This window comes from Anser brachyrhynchus, assembly GCF_964034855.1.
Source record: "Anser brachyrhynchus genome assembly, chromosome: 1".
Lineage (NCBI taxonomy): Eukaryota > Metazoa > Chordata > Aves > Anseriformes > Anatidae > Anser > Anser brachyrhynchus.
In genome coordinates, this window is record NC_137694.1 from 194,486,308 (window position 1) to 194,512,143 (window position 25,836).

A 25,836-nucleotide genomic window follows, 5' to 3' on the forward strand; every position below is an offset into this window, starting at 1 on the left:
TTCTGTGAAAGGTAGAAATTTGTACAGGCAAATTCTCAGAAGATGCTGTACCTTTAGTTACAGAGCAATGAGAAAAGAAAACCTCAACTATAATGATCCGGAAGAAAATATATAAATAAAAACGCTGGTGACTGATTAAATCCTGAGCTCAAAAATAAAATGCACCCATGAGATATCTAACAGATTTTAAACAATCCTCACCAATAAAACCTATTTTCAGCTGCCAGAGAAGGCAGAAAGAACTCACAGACAAAATTAACATTAAAATGTGCTATTACTATATCAAAACCTATTCATGTTAAATATACACAAACAATTTGCCTTTAATTTTAGCTCAAATTTAAAATACTTTGACCATAGAAGCAAACCCAGAGAGAACATCTCATCACGATCCTTTTAAATGCAGTTTACCCATACAACTTTTGATAGCCTACTTGACCAGATGTCAGAATTAGTATGAATCCTGTTAATTACTCTGCAAGACAATTTTCACCTAATACAACAACATGTTTTTCAGTGACATCCTCACCAAAGGAAGATCATGTTATCAGCAACCAGGACAGAGAGCAGCAGCAAGCTGGCCTAGCACACAGCTACTCAGCAGCTGAAAGTCCTGGACATATTTAGGTAACTCCAAACAAATCCCTGGGTTACGAAGTCCCCTTGAGTCCTACATATTTGGTCTTCAGAATGAATGTGTTGTTGTCACTTACTAAAATAATTAAACGTAACAGTCACTTCAGGATTTAAAAATCCATTCAAAGTTCTTCTACATCATCCTGAAGTCTCTGCTTCACCACATTACAAAACAGTGCAGTGGTCTGTGCTTTAAAAATGACGGTGAAACATCAAAACCAATTTGAAACGTAAGATCAAATCTGAATGAGAGAAAACAAACAAACAAAAAAGCCTAACTCTAAGCTAAGTGGGTTTTAAAAGCACTGAGATAAAAAGATGGAAACACTGATTATAAATGCATTTACTGAATTCTGAATGGAACAGGCCATAAGATTAACATAATACTTTTTTTTTTTTTTCTTTTTTTAATAATAAAGCCTTGGTACGAAGAAAAATCCTTAAATATTTCCACAGCCGAAATAACCCTAATACTAACAGCTGGCCATGTTTTACATGTTGCTACACAAATTTGGAAAAGAAGCGATCAATTGCACTGCTCCCAGCTACAGGCAGCACAAGAGCTGATGTACAATTCATGCAACTGCCATGCTCAGCCTGACACTGGTCGGCTGGTACCTGAAGTCTGACACCTCAGCTTCACCGTGTTCCAAGCTACCAACGAAAATGCTTCACTGCCAGGCACTGACCATTGCTCAAGTCTTATATGATGTATTGGGTTTAGGTGGGCAAGGTTTTGGTAGCAGGGGGACTGCAGGGGTGGCCTTGTGAGCAGAGTCCAGGAGCTGCCCCATGTTAGATAAGGGCCAGTTTCAGCTGGCTCCAAAGGGACCTGCTGCTGGCCAGAGCTGAGCCAGTAAGTGCTGTTGTTTGTGCCTCTGGGAGAGCAGATTGAAGAAACGAGGGGAAGGAAAAAAAAAAAAACAAAAAAAACTTCTGCCCAACAGCAGCTGGGAGAGAGGGGTGAGAGCTGAGAGAGAAGCAGCCCTGCAGACCCGCAGGTGAGTGCAGCAGGAGGGCAGGAGGTGCTCCAGGCAGGCAGCAGCAGTTCCCCTGCGGCCTGTGGAGAGGCCCCTGGTGGAGCAGGCTGTCCCCCTGCAGCCCACGGGTCCCACACGGAGCAGATCTCCACGCTGCAGCCCGTGGAGGAGCCCCCAGTGGAGCAGGTGGATGTGGCCTGGAGGAGGCTGCGGCCCATGGAGAGCCCCCGCAGGAGCAGGCCCCGGGCCGGAGCTGCAGCCCGTGGAGAGGAGCCCACGCAGGAGCAGGGGGTCTGGGGGGAGCTGCCGCCCGTGGGGGACCCGTGCTGGAGCAGTTTGCTCCTGGGGGATGGACCCCGTGGTACGGAGCCGTGTGGGAGCAGTTCTGGAAGAGCTGCGGCCTGTGGGCAGCCCCCCAGGCTCAGTTCGGGAAGGACGGCATCCCGTGGGAGGGACCCCATGGGGAGCAGGGGCAGGGAGGGACCATGAAGGGGTGGCGGAGACGAAGCGTCAGGGACTGACCATAACCCCCCATTCCCCTGCACCGCTCAGGGGAGGAGGTAGAAGAGGGTGGATGGGGCGAAGGTGTTTTTAGTTGGTTCTTTTTGTTTCTCACGTCTCTAGCTTGTTAGTAATAGGCAATACATTTTATTAATCTCCCTATGCTGAGTCTGTTTTGCCCATTACAATAATTGTTGAGTGATCTCCCTGTCCTTATCTCAATCCTTGAGTCCTTTCCATCGTATTTTCTCCTTCTTTCCCTTGGAGGAGGGGGATTGAGAGAGTAGTTGCAGTGGAGCTCAGCTACCCAACTGCATAAAACCACCACAAACAATGATAACGACGTATGCATGGTTCGTTTGTTTTTAATTCCACCTTTACTTTTTTAATTCCACCTTTCCATTTATAAAAGCCTTTCAGATAACAGAGAAGGACTGTCAACTAAGCAAGCAACTAGCCTGGCATTTGGGAAGACTGAATCAGCTCTTTACTCCAGCCCAGTCAGAAGCAAAGTGTAAGGAATGCCTGCCGTATCTCACTCTGCTCTTTGCTTGCAGAACAGAAGTAAATCCTGATCACAGGCTGCTGTGAGGAAAACCGCATTAAAAGATCACGAGGCACTCAGTACTACAGCCACAAGGTTTGCAAAATTTAGACAGGCTAAAATACTTTACAATTTATTATCCTATCTAAGTAGCACGCATAGGAATAGCATTTCAGAATTCAGAGCTAAATGACAATTTAAAAAATCAGTTTGTGAAGACCTCTATACTATTATTTTAAATGAGGCTTACATTCGCCAGCAATGAGTGTTCTAGAAATACCTTAAATTAGACTAAAGGCAGATTTGCTTCATTTAACAGCCTCTTACAGTGGAAAAGCTGTTTTAAGGCCAGTTTGTTAGATATGACTAGAATTTTAGAGGACATCTCCTGCTTCTTTGGCATGTTAGATAGTTGTTGGTAATGCAGTACAGGCAACAGTTTGTCATTATTCCTTGTTATAATTTTTCAATAGGCAACTCAGTATCTTAGCTCACAAATATCACACAATGCATTTATTATTATAATAACAGAAAAATTATAGTTGTAATGATTGATGGGCAAAGAGACTTCTTCACTGACATCTTCAGCATTATACAGCTGTCTAAAAGGAGTGATATGCAAAAACTGATGGAAAGTAATTCCAGTGAATGGTGAAGGTTATGGATGAATAACTCAAGCAGCTATAGATCTATTTGATGTATCAAGCTGTCAATAATTGAGAGCCAGGAAACGGGTAAAATGCACTGAAAAGATGCTGTATGATGTTATTTGATAATACAACATAAATCAGGGCAACTAGCTCAATTTTTAAAAACGGCTTTTCACGCTAGTATAGAGATTTTGATCCCAAAATTTTAAATGTGCTTGCACTAAAGGTGCCTTTCAAAGGATGGTACTATAGGAAGACAACTTCAAAGATGCTAGGCATCTTACTACCAAAGGTAATTTTAGAGATCAGTACGCAGAGGGACAAGATACAAGCCCTACTCAAAATCACCACAAAGACAGCAGATAAACAAACAAACAAACAAAAAATGCCAAACTCGAACATTTCAATTTCCTGCTGTGTATTCAAAATTATTCACCTGTTTGTATTCTGGATATGGTATCAAACATCTACATTGAAAAAAACTGCAGCTTGTTTTGAGGTACAGCTGACAAACGTTAAAAAAAATGGTAAAACTGCAGGACAATTCTATCTACAAGATAATTAGCTTTCACCATGGCCAAATCATCTTTGTTTAACAACACACACAATCAGAAAATGCTCTACTTCTTTGGAATGCTTCCAGACTTCAGGAAGCAGGAAAACTCTAGCGGCTATTACCTGTTTAGAAAACAGCATGCTCTTCGTCCCTGGATCCTGCTGGTTAGACTGTAGCCAGAAGGCAGAATAGGTGAAAGGAAGAGACTACAGCAGCATTTCTCACACAAAGTAAAAATGCAATGTGTATGAGAACTGGTCATTTTTAGGACTAACATTCGTAACTGCAGTGTTAAAATGGGATAGCAAACAGCATGATCTGCAGGACTTTCTGTGATGTGTAAGAGGAACTAATACCTATTATACAACAACCCATACTGGCTAGAAACCTTACAATGTACTTTGCCTTTCTCTGAAAGTTACCTTTTTCTCTGAAAGTTATTCTGCTCTGAAAGCAGACTCCACTAGCAGAGAACAGCAGTGGGACTTGAATGAATCACTGTCGTAATCCTGTATCTCACAACTTGCATCAGTTAATGAGAAGTAGTCCAACAGGCACACAGAGTGTACCATTGAGACCAAATGCATCCTCTGTTCTCTCTTGGCCATGAGTTTTCCAGAACCTCCTTGTACCCTTGCAAAGTCACTTCACCCTGCCTCATTACTCTAGAGGGGCCTTGTAGACATGGTTCAAAACTGGCAGACAGTTCATAATCTGGAAAAGACTCGGTTAGGTGTTGTCTATAAGAGAACAACATGCATATCGAGTCAGCTCTTACCTTTGTTCTCAATGTAACAAACCATATCTGAACAAAATTGTTCTCATATCTCCTGCTTACATTGAAAGTTAAAAATAAGCTGAAACAACATTCCTTATTAGAGAAATCCATCCTTATATTCATAGAGCTTAACATAAAGAAAGCCTAGAAGAATATAAGTCTCAGACTGTCATGAACTGCTTCTTCCATCAAGTCAATAGCTGCCTGTGGAGGCAGATTAGAGAATAGGATTACACAATTATTTTTATGCACTAATATTCTTTTAACTATCTGTAAGAACAGGTGCAGTGATATTTTGTCACATATCTTCTAGTCAGTCACACAGTAGGATATTCTTCCTGAAGCTTGAAATATTTTGATGCTACTGTGAATGTTCTCAGTGACACAGGATTTTTTTTATTTTTTTTTATTAACACATGCAGACTATATTAATCTGTTTAATACTCATTTGTGTTGCTACCAAGAAGCCTTTCAGGACTTTAATTCACTCTGTGTCTGACAGTCAAGTGCAATTAGCAATCTGTAAAAATATGAACAATTTCAACCAAAGACTGTTTCTAAAATACAATGCCTAATGAATTATAAAGGGAATTGTCTTCCAAATGCATACAAGAAAATAAAAGGGGGGAAAAAAAGCAGATTTTGTTTAGCAACTGGAAAACTTTATTCTCATGCATTTGCAATAATGAATTATGTCATTCCTTTTTAAGCAGAGCTAATTAACAGAATTGGTATTGTAGTTGGTCGATCAGGAGCCACCAATATTACCTGTGTAAATCTCTCAATCTTTGACTACATTTAGGTACTTTCTTAACATTTTTAATAACACCAGCATTACCACTCATAAGAACAGAGATACCAGAAACCACTACAGAGTCAACTAGACTGTGAATTCACAACAGTTCCTCACTGACTACCTGTAAGAGTGCTTTCATCCCATGGTAATCGAAGTAGATGACTCTGAGAAGAGCAATGGCTACCACTTCACAATGGCTTCTTGTGAATAAGCATGTTCACACAGGGAAGCCAGCATGCTGCAAAGTACAACCCCAAGCTTATTCCTGACATGTACCTGTAGTAAATCCTTAAAGATTAATTAAATATGTGAACCTGTTTTTTCTGCCACAGTATGGATGAAGTATACATTCACCAGCAACAGAGAAAACTGGAAAGAATTTCCCCCCAAATACATTTACTAGAAAATTCCTTTTTGTGATGTAAGAATATAGTATAAAAAGTCCATTCTCTAACAGTTGATTGCATCCCATTGTTGTACGTTTATGATAATCTTATTCAAGAAATATCTTCAAAGTTCATAAATTATCTTTTTTTCTCTTTGGATGCTCCAACAGTGGACCTCCCTTCTGCCAAGGGCCAAATCCCAACATCTGGGTGATACTGGTGGTAGGAGGACGGTTGGACCAGATGATCTTGGAGATCTTTTCCAACCGTAATGATTCTGTGATCAACCAGCTTCAGAGACTTGACAACTTTTGAGAAACTTTAATGAAGTTAAAAAAGCCTTTTTACAGCACGCTACCGTACTCTTTTCTACAGATCCTTGAACTCTGTCTGAGCTACAGCCTGACCTAATAAACAGAGCAGACCTAACTGGCAGAATGCAGCATAAATTTGTTGCTGGTAAGATTGTTCAGACAGCTTCCCAGCCTTTGTTTTTACCTCTTCTAATTTTAGCTGTTTCTTTGCTTTACATCTGTCAACTGGGACCTTTATGTAACTTTTGTATAATCTTACTGGGAAAAATAAAACTATTTAAAGAAAGAAGGTACTGTATGTAGTAGTGTAGTGCTAAGACGCATTCTGGAGGAACAAGCAGGTGGCACAGTCATTTTTTCAGTGCCAGATTTAGCTGCTGCCTGCTATCTGCTCACCTCCTACTGACTGAAAACTCCAAGGTCTAACTCTAGAAGCAGAAAGATTGGAGGAAGGAACCAAAAAACCGAGTGTGCTATTCAGGGAAGAGATGGAAAGGTAGGTGGAAAGAGATCTCTTGAGATCCCTAGGCTCATTTCCCATGCAAACTGGTACTATCACCACCATTAGATCAGGTCAGCTGAGGCTTTGGTACATCCGAGCCTGGAAAGCCTCCAACGAGAGAAGTCCAGCCTCTCCGGGTAACCTGTTTCAGTTCAGCACTATCCTCTCTGTAAACAAGTTTTTCTGAGAATCCAATCAAAAATTCCTGAGTCACAATTTTTGGCTGCTGCCCCATACTATGTCATCTATCACTACCAATAATAGTTTGGCTCCACCATCTCTGTAACTGCCCTTCAAATGCACTATTAAGTTGTCCTTTAGCATACTCTTCACCAAACTAAACAAGTCCAGCTCCTTCAACCATTCCTCACAGACTGTATCTGTGCTCCTTTCCACTTCCCAAAATTTTCCTCCTTAGTTTTAGACCACTGAGATGCTCCCTGCTTGTCCAAGTCCAATACTCTCTGACAAGGTTCTTCCAAACACTCCACATGTGGAGGGCTGAATGTTTAATATCAAGGCTACTTATTTGAAGTTATTTGACATTACACAGGATTTTTACTTAAAGACTGATACAGCAATGTACGTAAATCAACGCACAAGTACAAATTACACTTTGAGTACAGAAATGAGAGTACACAGCTGAATCACAACACATATGTGATTCCCATTACCAGTCTTTGTAACGTCCTCACCATCACGACACCAGACATCACCAGTAAGCAGATATCCAGTAAATCTGATATATCAAAGGGGAACACATGCATAAAAAATAAACAGATCTGCTCTGATGAATCTGGGACCAACCCTCAAAGTATCACCTGGGTACTTCTCGGGAATTAATTAACAGCATTTGTTAAGAAGCAAAACAGTGAGCTTAGCTCATAATCAAGAAAGAAAAGGAGCAGACACTCCAAAGAATGTCATCTCCTATTTATCAGAGAAAATAACACTTTGTGAACAAGACAGGAACAGCCACCAAAAAAACCTACAGGAATTTACAAAAGAAAACAAAACAGGATAAAAGATCGTTTTAGAAACCTGCTAGATAAAAACAATATCCCTGGAGAAAAAGGTAGTAAAGGATACAATCAACAAAGCATAAATTCTAAGCAAAGGTTAGTATGACTCATGCACGATGACAACAAGCTCTGTCTAACTGTGTCTTTTGTTCAGATCAGGCCCAAACCGATTGACACAGCCGAACTACAGGAAGGATTTCTGGGTTAACAGTGATCTATGAGAGAGAAAGGAAAGGCAGTGCAAAGGTTTACCTCTGCATGAAGGACCATATGAAAACAGTTGTCCTAAGTCAAGCCAATGGCCCTTCAGGCCTAGTCTGTGATGGAAACCACACTGGAAGTTTACAGAAAAACTGTGAAAGAGGGCAACCAGATGGATGCTTCCCCGTTACGTTTTTCCAGCTTCAGTGCCTAGCAGGTGAGGGATTCTTGAAGCAGAGGATACATTTGGGCAGCTACAGAGCAATAACACCTCCCTAAGTTTTTCTCTTCTATTCTCAAACTGTAGGTTTCTCATTATGCAGTCACAATGTGATCTACGATGCTACTCTAAACTTGGTAAAAATGTATATTTACATACATTTTGATATGTAACGATTTTTTTTTCTTTAGCCCGTTTCAAACCCACTGTCGGTCCCTTCAACAGGCTCCAGCAGTGCACACGTTCCTGCAGGTTTAGCCATCGGCATTCCGGGACAAACAGAGAATCTCTAACAGGAATCATCCAATACATTTTCATGCCACTGTCCACACCTGTCCCACTCTCTCTATATCCTTTTTGAAAGGGACTGCCCAGAAACTCACAGAGTTGTAGACATATTATCTGCTTTGTTGTGTATTTCTTTTCCTTGCTGTTGCAGAGGAAACCAAAAGCTAAGCTCTAGAAGTATAAGGTATCTTCTGACCCCAGTCTGACAGCTTACGCCTTAGGACAGCTGCATTCACGTACAGCCTCTGTGGTTTGAAAACAACGCTTCCCAGCACCCTCACAGCAGACTCTCACACCGCGATCTGTAACACCTCACTGGCCAGACTTGCTCAGGGATAACGACTCCAATTGCCCTTCTCATGGGGATAAACTAGACTTCATCCCAATTATACTTTCTAGAGGTCACAGAATCACAGAAATGGTGGCAACTCTTAACCTGGTACAAGAAAAATAATGCCAGAGAATTTGAAAGTTCAGCTAAACTAAACATAACAACAGAAACACAAGGATGATTTTAAAAAATAAATCAGAGTAACACAACATTAACCAAAGAAGGGGGAAGTTAGCTTTTGTATTATTCACGGAGCTTTGCCACACGAGCTCAAGGACCTGGGAAGAACAACTTTCCTAAACTGCATGCATCTCCTAAGTCAGTCAATACTTTGATCGTAGTGATAATTACTCTAAGCACTACTTTTACAGATATGCGATCTGCTAGAATATTAGCTGACAGGAAATTAAAAATGCTAATGACTTTTGACATCTTTAATAGCACATGAATTATCAAATAAAATGGACTGTTTGAGATTGCCATTAAAAGCGAAGCCTACTGATCTTTATGAGTTTTCAGCTCAAATAGCTGCTAATGTAAATCATGTAAATGTAAGTTGACTGTGACTGTAATTAATCACTCACCTTCCCTTGTCCACCCACAATTCCTCGTGCTGAAAATTTCAAAGCTCTGTCAGGTTGTCCAACATGGATGAACGGAGGGTAGCGATATACTTGTATAAACTAAGTCTAATCCTGTTACATGCTGCTGACTGGATTTTTAAATCATCTTTATGAACATCCATTTGAAAAACTCATTTTTGATACAATATACAGGAGTGCTGTATTGCAAAAACAGTAACCTAAAGATCATATGTGTATGGAGTACTTTATAAAACTGCTATGGTGTTATCCTTATAACTACACACAGAAAAACCAAGTGGCAAATAGAAGGCTTAAAAGTGCTTTTTCAGCATAATATTGGGGTTTTTCTCCACAATGACAAATGTTGAACCTATTGTTCTATCAGTGGTAGCTGTCTGCTTGGCATAACTGCTTCCAAGGCACTTCTATCTATACAGAACTACTTTCCACAACACAGGAGGAAGACCAATGTCAATATACCACCAAAGTTGCTACCAAAGTGTAGCAACCTATTTTGGAAGATATGGGGCTGTTTTTTCTCCCATGCCACAAACAGAAGGGCATCCGGCGATCCCACATTAGTCTGAAGGGTCAGTTGTCTATATTGAGTATCAACCACCACATGGGAAATGGTCGGGAAGTTCTGCACAACAGAAGCCCAGAACAAAACCCTGTAACTACAAGGTCCCCTTCCCAGCTGTTGTTCCAAGTGGACAACAACGTGAGAACAAAAATCTCTCAGATTATTATGGACACTGCTCCATTCTTCAGTAGTAATTTAGAAAATCTCATGTGGTAAGCCACTAATCACTCCTTTTCTAACTGAAAGTTCAAATACAAGGGAAAATCAAGAACCAAACAAAACCAGAAAAAAACCTGCACAAACACAAGAAAGGATAAGAGGAAATGAGACTGCAGGCAAATACCAGGCAAACAGCAAGGCAGGCTGTGACCATCTGTGTAACAGAAATAACCACTGACTGAGCATCTACGTAGTTACCACAAAGCAAACCTATTTCCAGATCTTAGGGAATTTCAGGCCTAAAAAGTAAGATTGATGGCTAGGAATGCCACAACACACCTTGCAAGAACTATGCACGGAGCTCTGGCGTGGGTACATTCATGCTGACTGTACGTTACCTCACACCCAAGTCGCAGTTCTCAGCTGTTGTAATGCAGCAAACTGCATTTCCCAACAGTAACAGAGAGAGAAATTATGTAAAGGAAATTAAACATCCCAGTTAAGAAGCTCAATCTCAAATGTTTGGCAAACTGTTTGCAAACCAACCGTTCACTAGCCTTAGATTTCCAGCTCTCACAATTAAGGATAAGGTTTGAGAATGGCTCCATGTTCCCCCTGTCCAGTTTTACTCCACCAGTTTTTCACAGTGCTCTGCACTGAGTGGTCAGAGAGGGAGGAGAGAAACATGAGCTCAATCCCTTCGCTGAGCCAAACCAAAGCTGGGCTACATGTCTGGCATGAGCCTGATTTCAGAAGGAATTACACAGGGTGGGAGACCTTACCTTCTGAAAATGTTAATGAAGAGTTGTACTTTCAGTCACTGAGGAAATACCTTGTTATCTATCCTAGCCTAGCTTGCCTTTTTTCCCTACTGATATTGGGTGTTTGTTTGTTTGTTTGTGTAGAAAGAGCTCCAGAAAACACAAGGAAAACTACAACATCCATTCTGAGCTGCAGGGGCCAAAACAGCACATAGTTCCACAACTACTCTGAGGCTCCGTGGATTTGCACCTCCCACAGAAACCTTCTGAAAAAAAAAAAAGGTGTCATATAAGTCCACGCGAGTAGTTCTAAGAGTTTAAAAGACAATTTACATATCACAACTGCCCATCCAAAAGAGAACTCAGGTTTCCCAGACCCAACTACTCTTAGAGGTCTTTTCCAACCCAAATGATTCTATGATTCCCAAAATTAACATCAGCAAAGACTGAAACCTGAGTTTTCTGGGAAATAAGCCAAATGGCTCTGCTTGTACACTCAATAGGGTCTCTTAAGAGATGACTCAAGTTTGCAAAAATCAAGAACTCAAGAATGCTAGAAATAAAGCTGATAGCAACAGTCCAGCTCACTGTTTATGTGGACGTGTCGTTTGTCACGAGAGGTTTTTTTAAAGCCATTTAATGGATGGCACTCTTCTGATGAGCAAATGAAAATCCTAAATAACTGAAAAACACACAGCCTCCTTCACTCATGGCTGTACACTAAGCAAGCTCCAAGTTGAAGATCTGGCTCAGCAGGAAGTTGAGGCCAGCGGATGGGGAGAAACAGAATCGTCTCTTCTAATCTGCATCACCGGATTTATACAGAAAGGGACAAGCACTGCCAACTTTAATGCTGGCTTTTCTTAGCTTAGGAGTGATTAGCTTTGAACCCTTACTGATGCTCTTTTAGCAAAAGGTTTCTTGCAAGAATATGAATGTGTGCAAGGAGCAAGACAGACAGCCTCTCTCAGCTCTCCACAGAAGGAAGGAATGGGGGCACTGGAAAACAAACTTTTATTCAGCCATACTAGAGCGGATCAGCCCAGCAAAACACAACCAGTATGCATTTTCTTGAAGCAATGTCAAGAAAGTATGACACAGTACAGAAGGAAATCAAGAAAAAAAAGGAAAACAATAAAACCAAAATAAAACTCACCAACCTTTCCCTAAAAATACCAAGCACATTTATTAAAGCTTTGCTTCCAGATGATGCTATTATCTTCGTTCCTGCTGTTCTCCATTGTTTCTACTCTCAGGTTCCACAAGGCACAAAGTAACCCAACAGAAGGAGTAGCAGCTGGAATTTCAGAAGAAGGAGCAAAAGATAAGAGTCCCAGAAACTCCCCCAAAATTCATAAAAGACCAGAGAAAAAACAAGAGGGAAAGAAAACAATAAATGGAAGGTAGAAAATTAAAGTTGTGCCTTGCCATAAGGCAAAGAAACCTTGAGGGAGACCTGGAGTCAGCATACAAAGACACCAGGAGTCCTAATGGACTTCTCGAAGAGAAGGCTGTGTTCTGTTTGGGGCTTACTGGACTCTCCATAGAAACACACAATATCCTGAGTTGGAAGGGACCCACAAGGCTTCAGCTCCTGGCTCCACACAGGACTGCCCAAAACCCAAACCACATGCCTGAGAGCTTTGTCCAAATGCTCCTTGAACTCCAGCAAGCTTGGGGCTGTGACCACTTCCCCAGTACCTGACCACCCTCTCGGTGAAGAACCTTTTCCTAATAACCAACCTGAACCTCCTCTGCATCCATGAAGGATGTTTAAATGACCATACATGTTTATTACTAGCTTGAAGTTTCCTAATAACAAACTGTTTGCTTTATCAATGCAGATGATAATACAAAAGAACAGAATACCTACCATGTACACTGAGTGCTGTCTTAAAGCACGCTGGGATAGTGCACTACTGCAGATCTAGTGTATTTGGCAAAGGAGGAATCTGACAAAACACAGAATCTTTAAGAATGGTCTGAGATAAAAACATATTGAGACAGTCATTAAGAGCTTTTTCCTTTTCTTTTAAAGCTCACGTAAAATTCAGCATAAAGCAGCTGGAATCCTGGTGACTACATGACCCGGGAGTATTCTGAAAACAGCCATCACAAGAATTTTAAAACATTGGCAACTGCAGCATTATCAGTCAGAATGCAGATAATGATTTTCTGATTGCACAAATCAATTTTCATCACTAGTAGCAATTACGACTGCTGAGAGTAGCTATAGCTGACTACGTAGAATGCTGCAAGCAACACGTTCCAAGAATCTAAACAGGGGCGATGCTGAGAAAACAGAGCTGCTTAATTTAAACTAACTATGATTCCTTATTGCATGAGGATGTCGGCATCATCCAAACACATCTGAAAGATTAACCCTGCTCATCAGCCAAGTAACTCGTTCTTAAGAAGTTTATACCTGAGATACGCAGCAGAGTAGAGTCCCAGCATCTGAAGACTATGCTCTAAAGAAGTTTCAAACATAACAAAAGCTGGGAAGTGACTCAGAGTAATACCAGAACAAACCCAGATGCAAATAAAGAGGTTTGAACAGTTCTGATCCAGCTTACTTATAAATATTATGCAGATGGTTGCACTTCATAGAGCCAGAACTGAGGCATGTGAATACAAGTGCTGTTCACAGAAGAACATATACTCACTAGATTGCATTGCTCTCAGAAAAAGGCTTACAAATACAGAAAGAATTTCAACTTCACAAATAAAAACTGTGTGTGAAAGCTGTTGCAAATCTCAGATTACTAGATCTGGATTGTTTGGGGTTTCCCACATCTTCAGGACTGAAGATGCAGACAGAGAAGAGGGTCTCCAAAGTTTCAGTTCCAGGCTATTCTGCCGTGCTCTGTTGGTTAAGGCATCCAAGGACTGTGGTGAGGCACAAAGAATAAGAGCTCCACAATAATAAAAAGCTTGATCTGCTGTTTAAAACATATATGGAACAGAGCAAATGCTAGAACAGCAAATACTTTAAAGCATTTAAAATTTGTGGTTGAGAAGAAGGAAAAATTTAAACGCTAGTTACTATACACACCAGTGTGTGGCTCCAGCACTGTCCATTTCCTCTTATTCCTTGACCAAAGTCAGGGCAATGTGGCCATTTACGTTCTGCTGAGGCTGGGACTGCTGAGGAGAGTGTCAAATCAGTGAAGAAACTGAACAAGAAAATTTGGAAGCCAAGAATCCCAAACACATCCCAGTGGCTAGTTACATTTAACCTGCACACTTGCTACCTTTACAAGAGAGCATTGTGAAAAACAAAAGGCTTACATACTGATGAACTGTGATCACAGCACCTTAAACAATCTCTCTCTCACATTTTTTAATTAAAGAGAAAGGATAAAGAGCAACAGGCTAGAAATACAAAACAGTCCCAGTGTGCTCTTCTTCCCCTATTTAAGTTTACAGAACATGGTGTTGTGCAGGTAGCATGAAAACATCCAATCAGTGCTGAAATGGAAATCTGAAGCTCAGGTGGGAAGGTCTTTGCCCCTGAATACACTGTGTTCAGTGGTTTGCGCTCTGCAATACACAAATTGTTCTTGTTTGGTTTCTTGCGTGCTTACTGTTTTTCTAGATACAGCTATTGAACTGAAATACTGGATTGATGAAATGTGCATTCAAATGGAAAAATGTATATAACCTAAGTCACTGGCGCTCAGTCATTAGCCTCAGAAACGAACCTGCACAAGAGTAACTCTTACCGCTCTCCCTGTGGTCCAGCACACTGCCACGTGAGAGGAGGAATGTGACGGTGGAATCCTGCTCCTGATGCCCACAGACATAGGAAAGGAGGAAAAGGGAATGGAATAATACACACCTCCTTTGTGCAAAGGGGAAAGAGAGCTCAAACAGCAACTCGAGCAGCTACTCGGTTATTTGCTGATCCCCCTTCAAGAGCCTGGATGGACTGGTGCCAAAGCACTCCTTAATTCTACAGCTATTGAGAGTTAACATACCTCTTCCTCACTAGCCGCATCATTTGATTTCCTCGCACCCTGTCTATTCCAAGTCTCCTTGAATTCCAAGAGCAAGAAACTTGGCAAGAGGTCGCCAGCTACAGGGCAGCCCCTTTTATGGGGTGGGTGCCAGCGTACATTGAGGTGACATCAGAGTAGGTGGCAGCTGACATCAGAGGAAGCCCCTTCGTGGCAAAGGAGGCAGATACTGAGTACCCCCAGGATCATTTTGCTCATCCTTACCACAGATATAAGAAGCAGTCTTCTTCGTTTCATCTCCAATTCATCCATGGCTCAACAAATGGGCTACCTTGCAGTGGGAGATGGTGCCGATTAGGAGAAACTTCTTAGAAAGAGTGGTTAGGCACTGGAAGGGGTTGCCCAGGGAAGTGGTGGAGTCACCGTCCCTGGGGGTGTTCAAGGAAAGGTTGGACGTGGTGCTTGGGGACATGGTTTAGTGGGTGACATTGGTGGTAGGGGGATGGTTGGACCAGATGATCTTGGAGGGCTTTTCCAGCCTTAATGATTCTATATGATCCTAATAAACCGTAACACAGCCCACAGGATTCCAGAGAAAGAGAGAAATGCATATATGTTAATGCATATTTATTTCAATTCACAATCTTGCAATTTTGGTAGCCTAAGCCTTTAATAAAAAAATACTCAGTTTTTCCCCAATGCCAAAACATTGCTGTTCATGTTTCTAACAGGTTGAAAATTTTGGAGCTCAGCTGTGAAAGTAAGTCTAAGATAGCTCCAAAGATCCTGTTCTAATTATTTCAAATTTATATGGATAAACCAGAAACAAAAAGTTCCCTAATGAATACTGAATTAAACACTGCAATCTGCAAAGCTTTAATACTGGTGAAATTTCTTCAGAATTATACTAGAAATTTAAGAAAGTCACTTAACAATAAAGACAATAACTTTTGTCCTCCCTAATACTGCAGAGATAAGGGACACCTCTCCTGCGCCTCTGTGATCACAAACCTGTATCACATCTTGCATCAAAACCACTCTCAAAACTGCAACCAAAAATTAATTAACAAAAAAAGCATTACCATACCTCTGATTACCATAAATTTGAAAGCAAACACAAACACAGAGTATACATGTGTCAGGCACTGTAATGGAAATGCATTTGTTTTGAAGCACTGTGCATCTGCCTTACTGCAGCAGACCTTCTGGGTCTTCAGGCATGTGAAAGGTCCACGTCCACCCAAAGCTATGCTTCTGCCAAAGACTGGGAAGAAATCACCTCAATAACTGGCAAATCATCAGCTTACTGCGTGTAGAGCACTGGGCTGTCATTACATACCACATATGATTAAAAATAAGAGTTGTGAATTTCATACTCACAAAATTCAATTGCTGTGGCTATACCCAATTATTATAAATGGTCACTTATAAACATCTTTAAAACTCCCCATGTGCTGGTGGCTGCAATGATAAGGTTCGCAGCAGTGTGCATAACTGCAAATCAATCCATAAGAATCCTTCCTTCTCATATGTTCAGGGCTACAATACATAAAAGCTAATTTAATCATATATTTTTATTGGCAGAAAAGGCAGGACTTATTACAGCTTTACTTAAAGTAATTTAAGTCTATGTTAGCTGGAATCATCAACATGATATTTTCAGTAAGCAAAATATAGTTGACATTTCCATACAGGCATAATAGCCTTTTTCAAATATGAACTTAAATATTGTAGAATATGTTTATTTTTAAAATTATTTCAGAATACAGATAGTTCAGAATCACTTATTTCTTTATTTCCTTTTAACAACTTGAACCTGAAATTGAGATTCTGCCTCAAAAAAGAAAAAAAAACTGTTTGAAATTACTGAACTAGAAGGTTACAATATTAATTTTCCAAATTTCTGTTCATCCACAGAGCTTCTCATGAAAATACAAAACATTACAAAACCAAAATGGTAATAAATACAGCTACTTACAGTTTTGGTTTTTTTATGTGTACAGAATGCAGGAGAGACCAGATCTACTTCTAAACCGAGGTTAATTAAATTGTTTTAAGTATGACTTAATAAAAGGGAGCTAACTCTCAGAGTAATTTCAGTTGTACACTCTCCACACAAGACATACTGGAACATTTTGTAGCTGAATTATCATTCAGCTACAGAATTCTCATTGTTCTATTTTTATGTTTGTTTGTTTCTCTTTGTGGTTTGCAGAATCAAGAGCAATGATTGCTGAGGACTCAGCAAATCTTTTGCAACTATCAAGCAGCAGTGATAAGCCATAGCCTGTCTTGAGGCTTTACTGGGCCATGATAACCCTCTCCTGAGGTCTTCTATGAGCAAAATAAACAACGTCTACATCCTGCAGTCCACCAGAAGGATCTAACCCTGAAACCCTGCTCCACTTCTAGAAGTCGCAGGGAGCTAAAGCAATGGTTCCTCAACATCATCCACCAGGTTGTGAGAGGTGACCCAGAACCAAAGCACCTTTACCATTAACCAGCTACCCATCACAATGCAGGGTATCCCACAAGACTTTCCCAAGAACACGTAGGGATAAACTGGTCAAAGGGATTTGGGAACCTGTACTCACAGGAGGCATGGACCAAATTCCTCTCCTTCAGTCCCACACACCCCTTTCCACAAGGAAACTACTGTTCACATCTGCAGCACATCTGGAGTCTCCAGCCTACTGACAAGGCTGTGGGCTAAATTCTCAAGGAAAAGGAAAAATCAAGGCAGAAGCCAAGCTCTCAGGTAATAGAAGTCATTTCCAGTAACCCCAGGAATGACATACAATGGATGTCGAATTTTCATCGTATCTTGAAAATTATATTTCTCCCACAGGATTATTGGCAATAGGTTCCCAAGAGATCCAGTTCTGTCCCTTTGCTACCTGGCACAAAGATCTCTTGAGCTACATTCAGCCAGTTTATCACAAATCCCATGGAGGGTACTGAAGAGTAAAAGAAAATAGGGTTTTAAAGTTGTTTTCCGGTTAACATCTCAACAGAGCATGGCATAAGGAGCAGAAAACAGAATGCTATACTGAGGATTATACCTTGCAGTGATGTGATACATGCAGATATCAATGCTTTAATCTGTCTTGGTTTTATCTTTTAAGTATATGCTTCCTGCTCACCCAGGTGTTGTAGATGTGCTCACATACATCCCTTCATAACAGAGTACCAAGATTCCTAACTTCATTGCAACTCTGAGAAAATTTTAGATTATATACACAGTGTACTAAGAATACATTTAATAAAATATGTAAAAACTCATACAGGAGTGCTAACTCTTGTCAGAGTACCAAAACACATTGAGGAAGAACAGGGGAAGAAGAGAGGATATCAGAAATGTTAAAGCATACTTATTATCCTGATTTTGCTGTTCATCTTGTAATGCTCTAAAATTATTCAGCAAGAATTCATTCCTATGAAAAACTGCCTCTGAAGACTGAGTACTTGGATCTCTCTCTGTACTCAGAGGACATCAGCTTTCCTGCCTGATAACAATCCCCAACCTCAACTGTATTACAATGATTTGTCTTCCTCATTCTTTTCTAAAACAGAAAATCCCTCTCATGTGCTCAGGCTGGTTTTCCCTAGGTTTAAGTAGGCAACATTTTTCTTACAAATGTTGGGATAAACAGCCTCTAGTCTTTCAGACACTCCTTTTTCAGTTTTGGACATTAGCATGGTGCAAATTCAACCAGAAGTGTGCATCCTGTTATATGTCAAGTAACTCATATCAGTGAATATGAATGACTTGTGAATTACCTAGGAGAGCTATATTACTTTTACATCATGCAACACAATCAGTTTTCTGTAGTGTTGAGAGTCTTAAGAGAGTGACTCTAGGAGAATAATGAATAAAGTGACTGATCCAGTAACACGAAGAGAAAAATAAGCTCGTGTAGTATAAAGCCATAAAATATAGAGCTTTGATACACTGATCGTCTTATCCAAGCAACATGGCACGAGTTGAGGGTCAAACATGAGCAGAAGTTAATACCACCACTCACCACCAAACTGTCAATGCTGTCAAAAATTGTATTAAGCAACTGGTGAGATGACAATCCCTAAACAACCAGTTTACACAACGTACAGTGTAAACTCTTAAAACATGAAGTGCTTGGGTAGACTGCTCTCAGAGTGACTCAACACCAGTAAGTTCAAGATGACAGGTACAGGAAGGCAGCTAAGTTGTGTAGCTTTATTTTTATTTTAATGCTTAGTACTTTTCATTCTGTAACTGCTAGGGGATTGCCAGTGGCTGAAGTGATCCACCCAACTGTCATGACTGAGCAAGTTTCACCTCCTGGCACTGCTTACACATGCTGTCCCAGCTCTTTCTAGCAGATGCTGATGCAGTCCTTCAGGGGCTAGTTTGCATTGTTTTTGCATGATGTTGGGTGTTGGCTGCTGAGGATCACAAAGAACATCAGTGCTGGAGCTGGAAACATCACCTTATCCTGACTCCTGGTCTGCTCCCTGCCCTTAGTCCCACAGAGCTGTACAGCTGCTTCTAGAAAATGCCTTTCCTACAAAAATAATTTTCTTAAAAGCAAGAATTATGAAGCGAGGAAGTTTCCTTAACACATCAACACTGTTTTAAGGCACAAGAATAGCAGAACAGTAAACTCACTAAATGAAAACTACGGTCATATTCAGCTAAACTGCAGCTAACAGCTGCTTGCACAGTAAGGACCAGTAAACACCAGCTGAAGCCTAGAAGGGAAGGGGTAATTCGGGGCCAGTAAGTGCCAGCCACATGGGGCTGCTCAGGCACAGAGACATGCTATGGCCAGGCCCCAGGTCAGCGGCCGTCAGCCTGTGCTTCTGCTTCTTCCGCACACTGCTTTACTTGCCCATCAAAAGACAACATGATTACTCAATTTTCTCTAGACCATTTTCAAGAGCAAACCACAGCAAACAGTATCCAGACTTGTTCAAGGGTTCAAGGACTGCAATTTTATCAGTACCAACTAAAGATAAACACCTGCTTTTTTCAATCTTGAAACACTGCATTTGTTAATATCTCATCCAATTTGCCTACACTGGGGGAAAAATAAATATCTATTGATAGGGGAAAAAAAAAACACTAAACCTATTTCCAATTCCTCTTTAATATAAATAGAAGACATCTTTTATCCGATTTCACATACCTTTACGCTCAAATTCAATTAATGGCAATAAATTCCAAGGAATACTTTCTCCAAAGTGTTCTTTAAGAGCCCTTACTTCTTACCTGGTTTATTTATTGCATGAGGGATTTCTCCAAGGTGGAGTCAATAACACTGCGGCTAACTACTCCTCTAAGCCCCTGTTCCAGGACACTTAGTAGAGTACGCCAGAATTGGTTATTAAATTCCAGTTGCAGAGCCCATCCCAGTACAACAAAGGTTGGGGAAAACCTTCCCTGCAATTGCTGTAGGCTCCTGTGACACCAGGAGAAAAATCGTAAGGCCCATCTCTCCTGTGACCTTCCCTCTTTGTTGGCATACAGACAGAAGAGTCGTGCTCATGAAAGGCATGAAAACTCCTGCACTTTAAAATGAAGGGAAAAAATTGAGATATTCCCCTTCTCCCCAGAATAATCTGGGGCTATAAAGCTGAAGGAAGGCTGTTATTAAACAAAAATAGGCAACGAGTGAAAAGAGCATAGGCAGAGTAAATGAAAAGTGTCAGTAAGTCAAGATTCCCAGCACATGAAATGGATGAAAAATCCTAAGCCAGAGAAATCCTAAAACTAAGAATATCATAACCAAAGAAACTAGGATTAAATTAAGGCTAAAATAATGATGAAAGATAAAATCCCACAGATGTATAGGTTAAAGGGTGAAAATGAACTAACTGTAAGCTGTTCCAAATAGATTCCATTTTCATTTTCCTTTTGGAAAGAAAGCCAGCATACATTAAGATTTACCATACTAGGCACTGCACAATCAGCAAAACAGCACAAGAAACGTCAGGACAAAAGGTGCAAATGACACCAAAGCAGAGATACAGAAGTTGTCATTGATGAATTATTATGTAATATTTAAAATGGAAAAATAAATAGCAGTTTTGGTCATGTCAGACCCTGTGGGCTTGGTACTACAGAAAGACAATAAATAATTCTCTGTAACCCAGAGTTTATCATATGACAGAAGCAGTTAATAAAACAAACAGGAATGAAGCGGGTAGAAGAAGTGGAACAACAATTTACGACCCCAGCTGCTTTGAAGCAACTGGCTGTTCAGAACTGTTGATCTAGTCCTTTTCTCCAGCTGCCGAACTGCATTATTATATAGCTAAAAATACCTTTGCTGCTTTTTGGTTTTCCATATTCTATTCTCTTTTAACAAAACCCTATTAATTGACAAAGGAATTTTGTATGGCAGAGCAAGTGGGTCACAAGCCATACTCTGAAAGCACTAGTGAAAATGTGAAGGTTTCTGAACTCCTGATTTAGGCAGCGTATGTTTGCTAAACTAGTTTCTGTTTCAGTAGTTTCTCTGTTTTACTGTTTTCCTTTGTTGTATTTTTTTTTTTTTTCCCCTGGGTGTCTCATAGGAGCTACTGGAGTCATATCCCACACAGACTATGGAGAGCTTCAGCTGCTATAGCTTCATCCATAAGCTTTTGTGAAGCAGGGAGTGTTCTTAATTAATTCCTCAGACACCTCACAGCCTGAAACCGCCACCTTTATCTATCGCCTACTGCTCCCTTGCATGTCCAGGACTGCAGTGCCCAGCTCCAAGCTGTCACAGCCTTTCCCAGTGGAAGCATCCTCCCTTCAAATTAGCCCCACAGAAAGTGACAGGACCCGATTGCACAGGGTTTTGGCAAAAATAGCCTCTAAACAAAACAAAAAGCCCAGCAGTTTTCAAAGAGGATTATGTCAGCTTCTGAGGCTTGCCTCTTCTTGCACAGAGCGAGCTAAGCACTTGAGGAGTAAAATGAAGTCCAAGTAGTGGCAGGTTTACGCAACTGGCACCCTCACAGAAAGCATGTGCCACTTGCACACTGCAAAAGGACTAGAAAGTCTGCCAGGCAGCATTCAATGTGCCGGTGTTGGAAAGAGGAGAGAAAATTTGTCTTTTTTACCTTACACAAATTGTCTTTTTACCTTACACAATTTTTGGGGGGTGACTCTGCACGTAACCCATCCTGTACACATGTGCACGCTCACACAGAGCACAGACAGATCAGTCCTTAACAGAGATCTACTTCATTTCCCATCAGCAGAGAGATCCGTTTGATTACCAAAGAATAGGATAGGGGAAGTACATCAGTAAGCAGAGCCTTTTAAGAGGACTGGGCTTATTTCTCCAGGAGCTGAGTAATGTGACATAGGGCTTTTTATTCCTGAAAAAGAGGTGAAGTGAACTAGGAGCCAAATATTTACAAATGCGATGCAGCCTGATCTGATCAGTGTTTTCTCCCTATATTAAGACATTTGTTAGTCACTCATTCCATAATTTTCCTACAATGCTTGCTGAATATATTAAAACTATGCATCTCTATACATTCAATCACATACAGAAATTTTCTACTGCTTGACTGGGGAGTCATGATGCCAGTGGCTCTCATAGCTTGCCACTCTGAAGACAAAATCATAATTAATACTTAGTATAACTAGGCATTCCATCTTAAACTGTAATTACTTTCCACTTCAGAACTACAGTAGGAAGTACCTTCCTATTCTCAGGTCTCCCAATGCATGGTCAGCTTGGAAAAAAAAAACAGAACATTATCCAATTTCCTAAGGGAGTAAGATACTTGCTAACTGCTGAGAACAAACAGCAACTATTCTTGTATAGCATAGGAGATGCACTGTGAGAAATGACACACATTCCCCTGTCTATATTCTGGAAAATCACTGCAGCTGAATGAAACCCCAGTTCCTCAAAAACACGGAATATGGAAAACTAGAACAGTTAAACACATATGAAAAAGGGGAGCAAAGGGTTTGGGCCTAACAAGAGGCAGGAATAAACTTCAGTGTAAGTAATTGCAGCTTAAAGAAAAGGTTCCGCAGAAACAAGTTGAAATGAGATTTCACCAAAAACCTTACTGCCTGCAATACTGCAGCAAGTTATAAACACGTCCAAGTACTCAGAGGAAAAGAAAATGGCATCAGCACTGCAGCTGAAATGGCAACTCACCTGATATACAAAATAAAGTGGTTAAAATTCCAAAAGGCTTCCATCTATATATTACTTATTAACCCTACTCATTACCTTTCCGTAATAAACCATTACAACGACATCACAGCGAGGGAATGACAAAAGATAAGTAAAAAGAAAATATCCGTAAAAAGTCATTAATCAAACCCTCTTTATTATAGAAAGGAATGCAGTAATTAAAAAACAATTTCAAAACCACAATCTTTCACTCGATCAGAAATAAAAAAATAATAATCCTTACCTCGGCGTTCTTATTCCTGGCTTCTCTCCTTGCTGCTTTTTCTTTTAGCCTTTTCTCCTAGAACAAATAAGAAGATCCACAGTTTTAAAACAAATTCCCGGTATGTTTTTCTTCTAATATTTTAAGATTAAAATTCAGACACCGAGATGTTTAATGCACATCTAATATACAGATGGAATTCATCCTACACATTACTGATGAAAAATGATATAAAAGATCTGATTGAGATATTATTTATAATTCTTGATCTTTAAAGGAAATCAGAACTATAAGAATGGTTCAAACTTACATTTCATCTTCACTGAGACTTGTTACTCTTAAAAAAAATGATGCAACTAGGCATTTTGACAGTTAATTAGTACTTTGACAGAAAGTTAGAACCTGTCTGTAACAGGTTAGTTAAAAATCACACCAAGAAATCAGTTTCCTTATTCGTCCCTGTTTTAATATGAAACCCAATCTATTTAACAAGCAAAAATGATCATTTCCCTAACTTCTAAACTGCTAAAGCCACTGGAGAATGAAAGCTAAACCATATTCTCCCTAGCTTTCATATCTCCATTATGAAGTAAATGCTACTGCAGAGTTTTTATTAGTAATCGCATATCGATTCAGAAGCCCTAAGAACATCAAGCTGCCTCCACCAAAGGGATTCTGCTATGTGAAAATGAGTGAAAAGCAGTGATAAAATTCATTCAGAGCTGCCAGCCAGATTTTTGAACATCCAAAAGTAGCCAAGATCTTTAATGTAATTGTTATTAATTGCCTTGGTTGTTTGTTGTTGTTGTTACTGAGATTTGCTTATTTTTAAACCATCTTAAAGATTATGTTATACTCCGTCAGGTCCTTGCAATTTAACATCCTTTCAGTTATTGGTTTCATGAGGTAAGGACAGAAATTCAGACTAGGGCACCCATCAGTGAGAAAAGCACACCACTCCCTATTTTTCATTTGTCTTAGCAATACTAATGACATTGGTTATTCAAACTTTTTAATGCCAGCATAAAAAAGCCGATGCAATGCAATGCTCTCTGTTTCTTTACGCAACATAAGCTGTCCCTAGCATCAGCACATCTAGAACCAAGTCCACATAAAATCCCTTTACCATCAGTCCCAGAACAACACCTCAGCATGGAGGACACTCAAGACCATTTCATGGCATGCGGTCACATTTCAGATCACTTTGGGGAATAACGAGAAAGCGCCAACTGTCCTGGTGCCATATCATCACAATGAAAGAAGAGTCACCATAAAATTAATGAGTAAGGTGATCTGGTCAGGAAAAGCACAGATGACAATGTCAGTGCTAGCTGGGCATGACAGTATCGAAGCTATGACTGCACAGAGACCGTGGGGTAAGGGACACCGACGCAAAACGTTCAGGTCCCTCTGTCCCATATTTCTTTTGGTCAGCCTTCATCCTCTTTTCCCATGCCTTATTGCTGCACTATTAATTCCCAACAGACATTCCTGCTGGTGCTGTTGAGTCTCTAGCAGATATTTTTGCTGCAGTCTTTTCAGCTGAGGACTGACAAAGGCTCATTACTCTGCCACATAACTCTACTGCCAAGCCAATTTCAATTTTCCAGCACTAGCCCCAGTTTTACCAAGGCGTATTGGAAGCTACCACACAAAGCTGCTTGGAAAAGCAGTGTGGTTCATGTGCAGAGATGGGAAAAGAAGAACACAGCTGCCACGATTTTCAAAAACGGTGTCTAAATTCAACTTCTTCTGAGACTTCTGTCTGGTATGTGCCAGTTTCTATCCTCCCAACTACCCAAACTACAGAAATGTTGGTTTTCTTTCAAATGTTGAGTAAATCAACCTTTCCTCTCCAAATCAAAACTGAACAGATCGAGTTCATCCCCAAAGGAAGGCAGGGACAAAACTGCATGACGTCTGTGTCTCTCGCTTTGCACAGTTCTCCAGTGCTGTTCCTGACAGCTTTGCACACCAACACCTCAGCACCTCCAGACCTACACGCCAGGGCATTCAACACATGCCATAAAACAAACCAAAGACATCACTGGAGTCAGATCTAACACAGCTCTCATATTATTTCAGGTATTTTAAAACACAAAAAAAGCAAGGAAAAATAACAATTATATTTAAGGGCATGTGAGCCAAAAGAAGCCCCTGGGACCAAATGCTACCTGCTGTGGACACAGTCAGAGTGCTCTGCAACAAACGAGACCCACAAATCCTGAGCACAAGCCCGCTGCATCGCTTAACCCTCAGTCCCCAAGACAGACAAATCACCTAGCAGCACAGACGTATGCTGGAAAAAAAAAAAAAAGAAAAAAAAGAAAAAAAAAAAAAACATAAAACGATTTTCCAGCACCTCAAAACAGTTTGTTCTTTTTTTTTTTTTTTTTTTTTTCCATGATCATAATTTCCTGGGAGTGTTACTGCATCTTAAATCAAACTGATTTTATTTATTTGCCAATATGTATCGGCTATATTAAACTGATTGCAGAACACCTTTCAAATTGCCAAAACGTTCATCATTAAAACACTGCAACCTTTACCACCAACTTTACGTGACTTATATTTAAAGGTCCCTGCCAACCTAATTAAAACAAGAACAGGTAACAGACTGAAATAGCTCCCTGATTGACAATAAATGGACAAAGGAAAGAAGAGATAAAGCCAGTTCATTGGGATGAACAC

At 40.4% G+C, this 25,836-nt stretch overlaps 1 protein-coding gene and 1 long non-coding RNA gene across 2 annotated transcripts in view; one reads left to right on the top strand and one right to left on the bottom strand.

The window, feature by feature from the left end:
• The window catches only part of DDX10 (DEAD-box helicase 10), a 191,062-nt gene that overhangs the window by 34,844 nt on the left and 130,382 nt on the right, over positions 1-25,836 (bottom strand). Inside the window, exon 16 of the mRNA XM_080580520.1 lies at positions 23,167-23,223. Coding sequence (XP_080436646.1) covers positions 23,167-23,223 — 57 coding nt within the window. The remainder of the gene's footprint in view (positions 1-23,166; positions 23,224-25,836) is intronic.
• On the top strand, positions 2,403-15,295 carry LOC308189956. The gene is made up of 2 exons (XR_013946751.1): positions 2,403-2,757; positions 5,998-15,295. It is a non-coding gene; the product is annotated as an uncharacterized lncRNA (long non-coding RNA).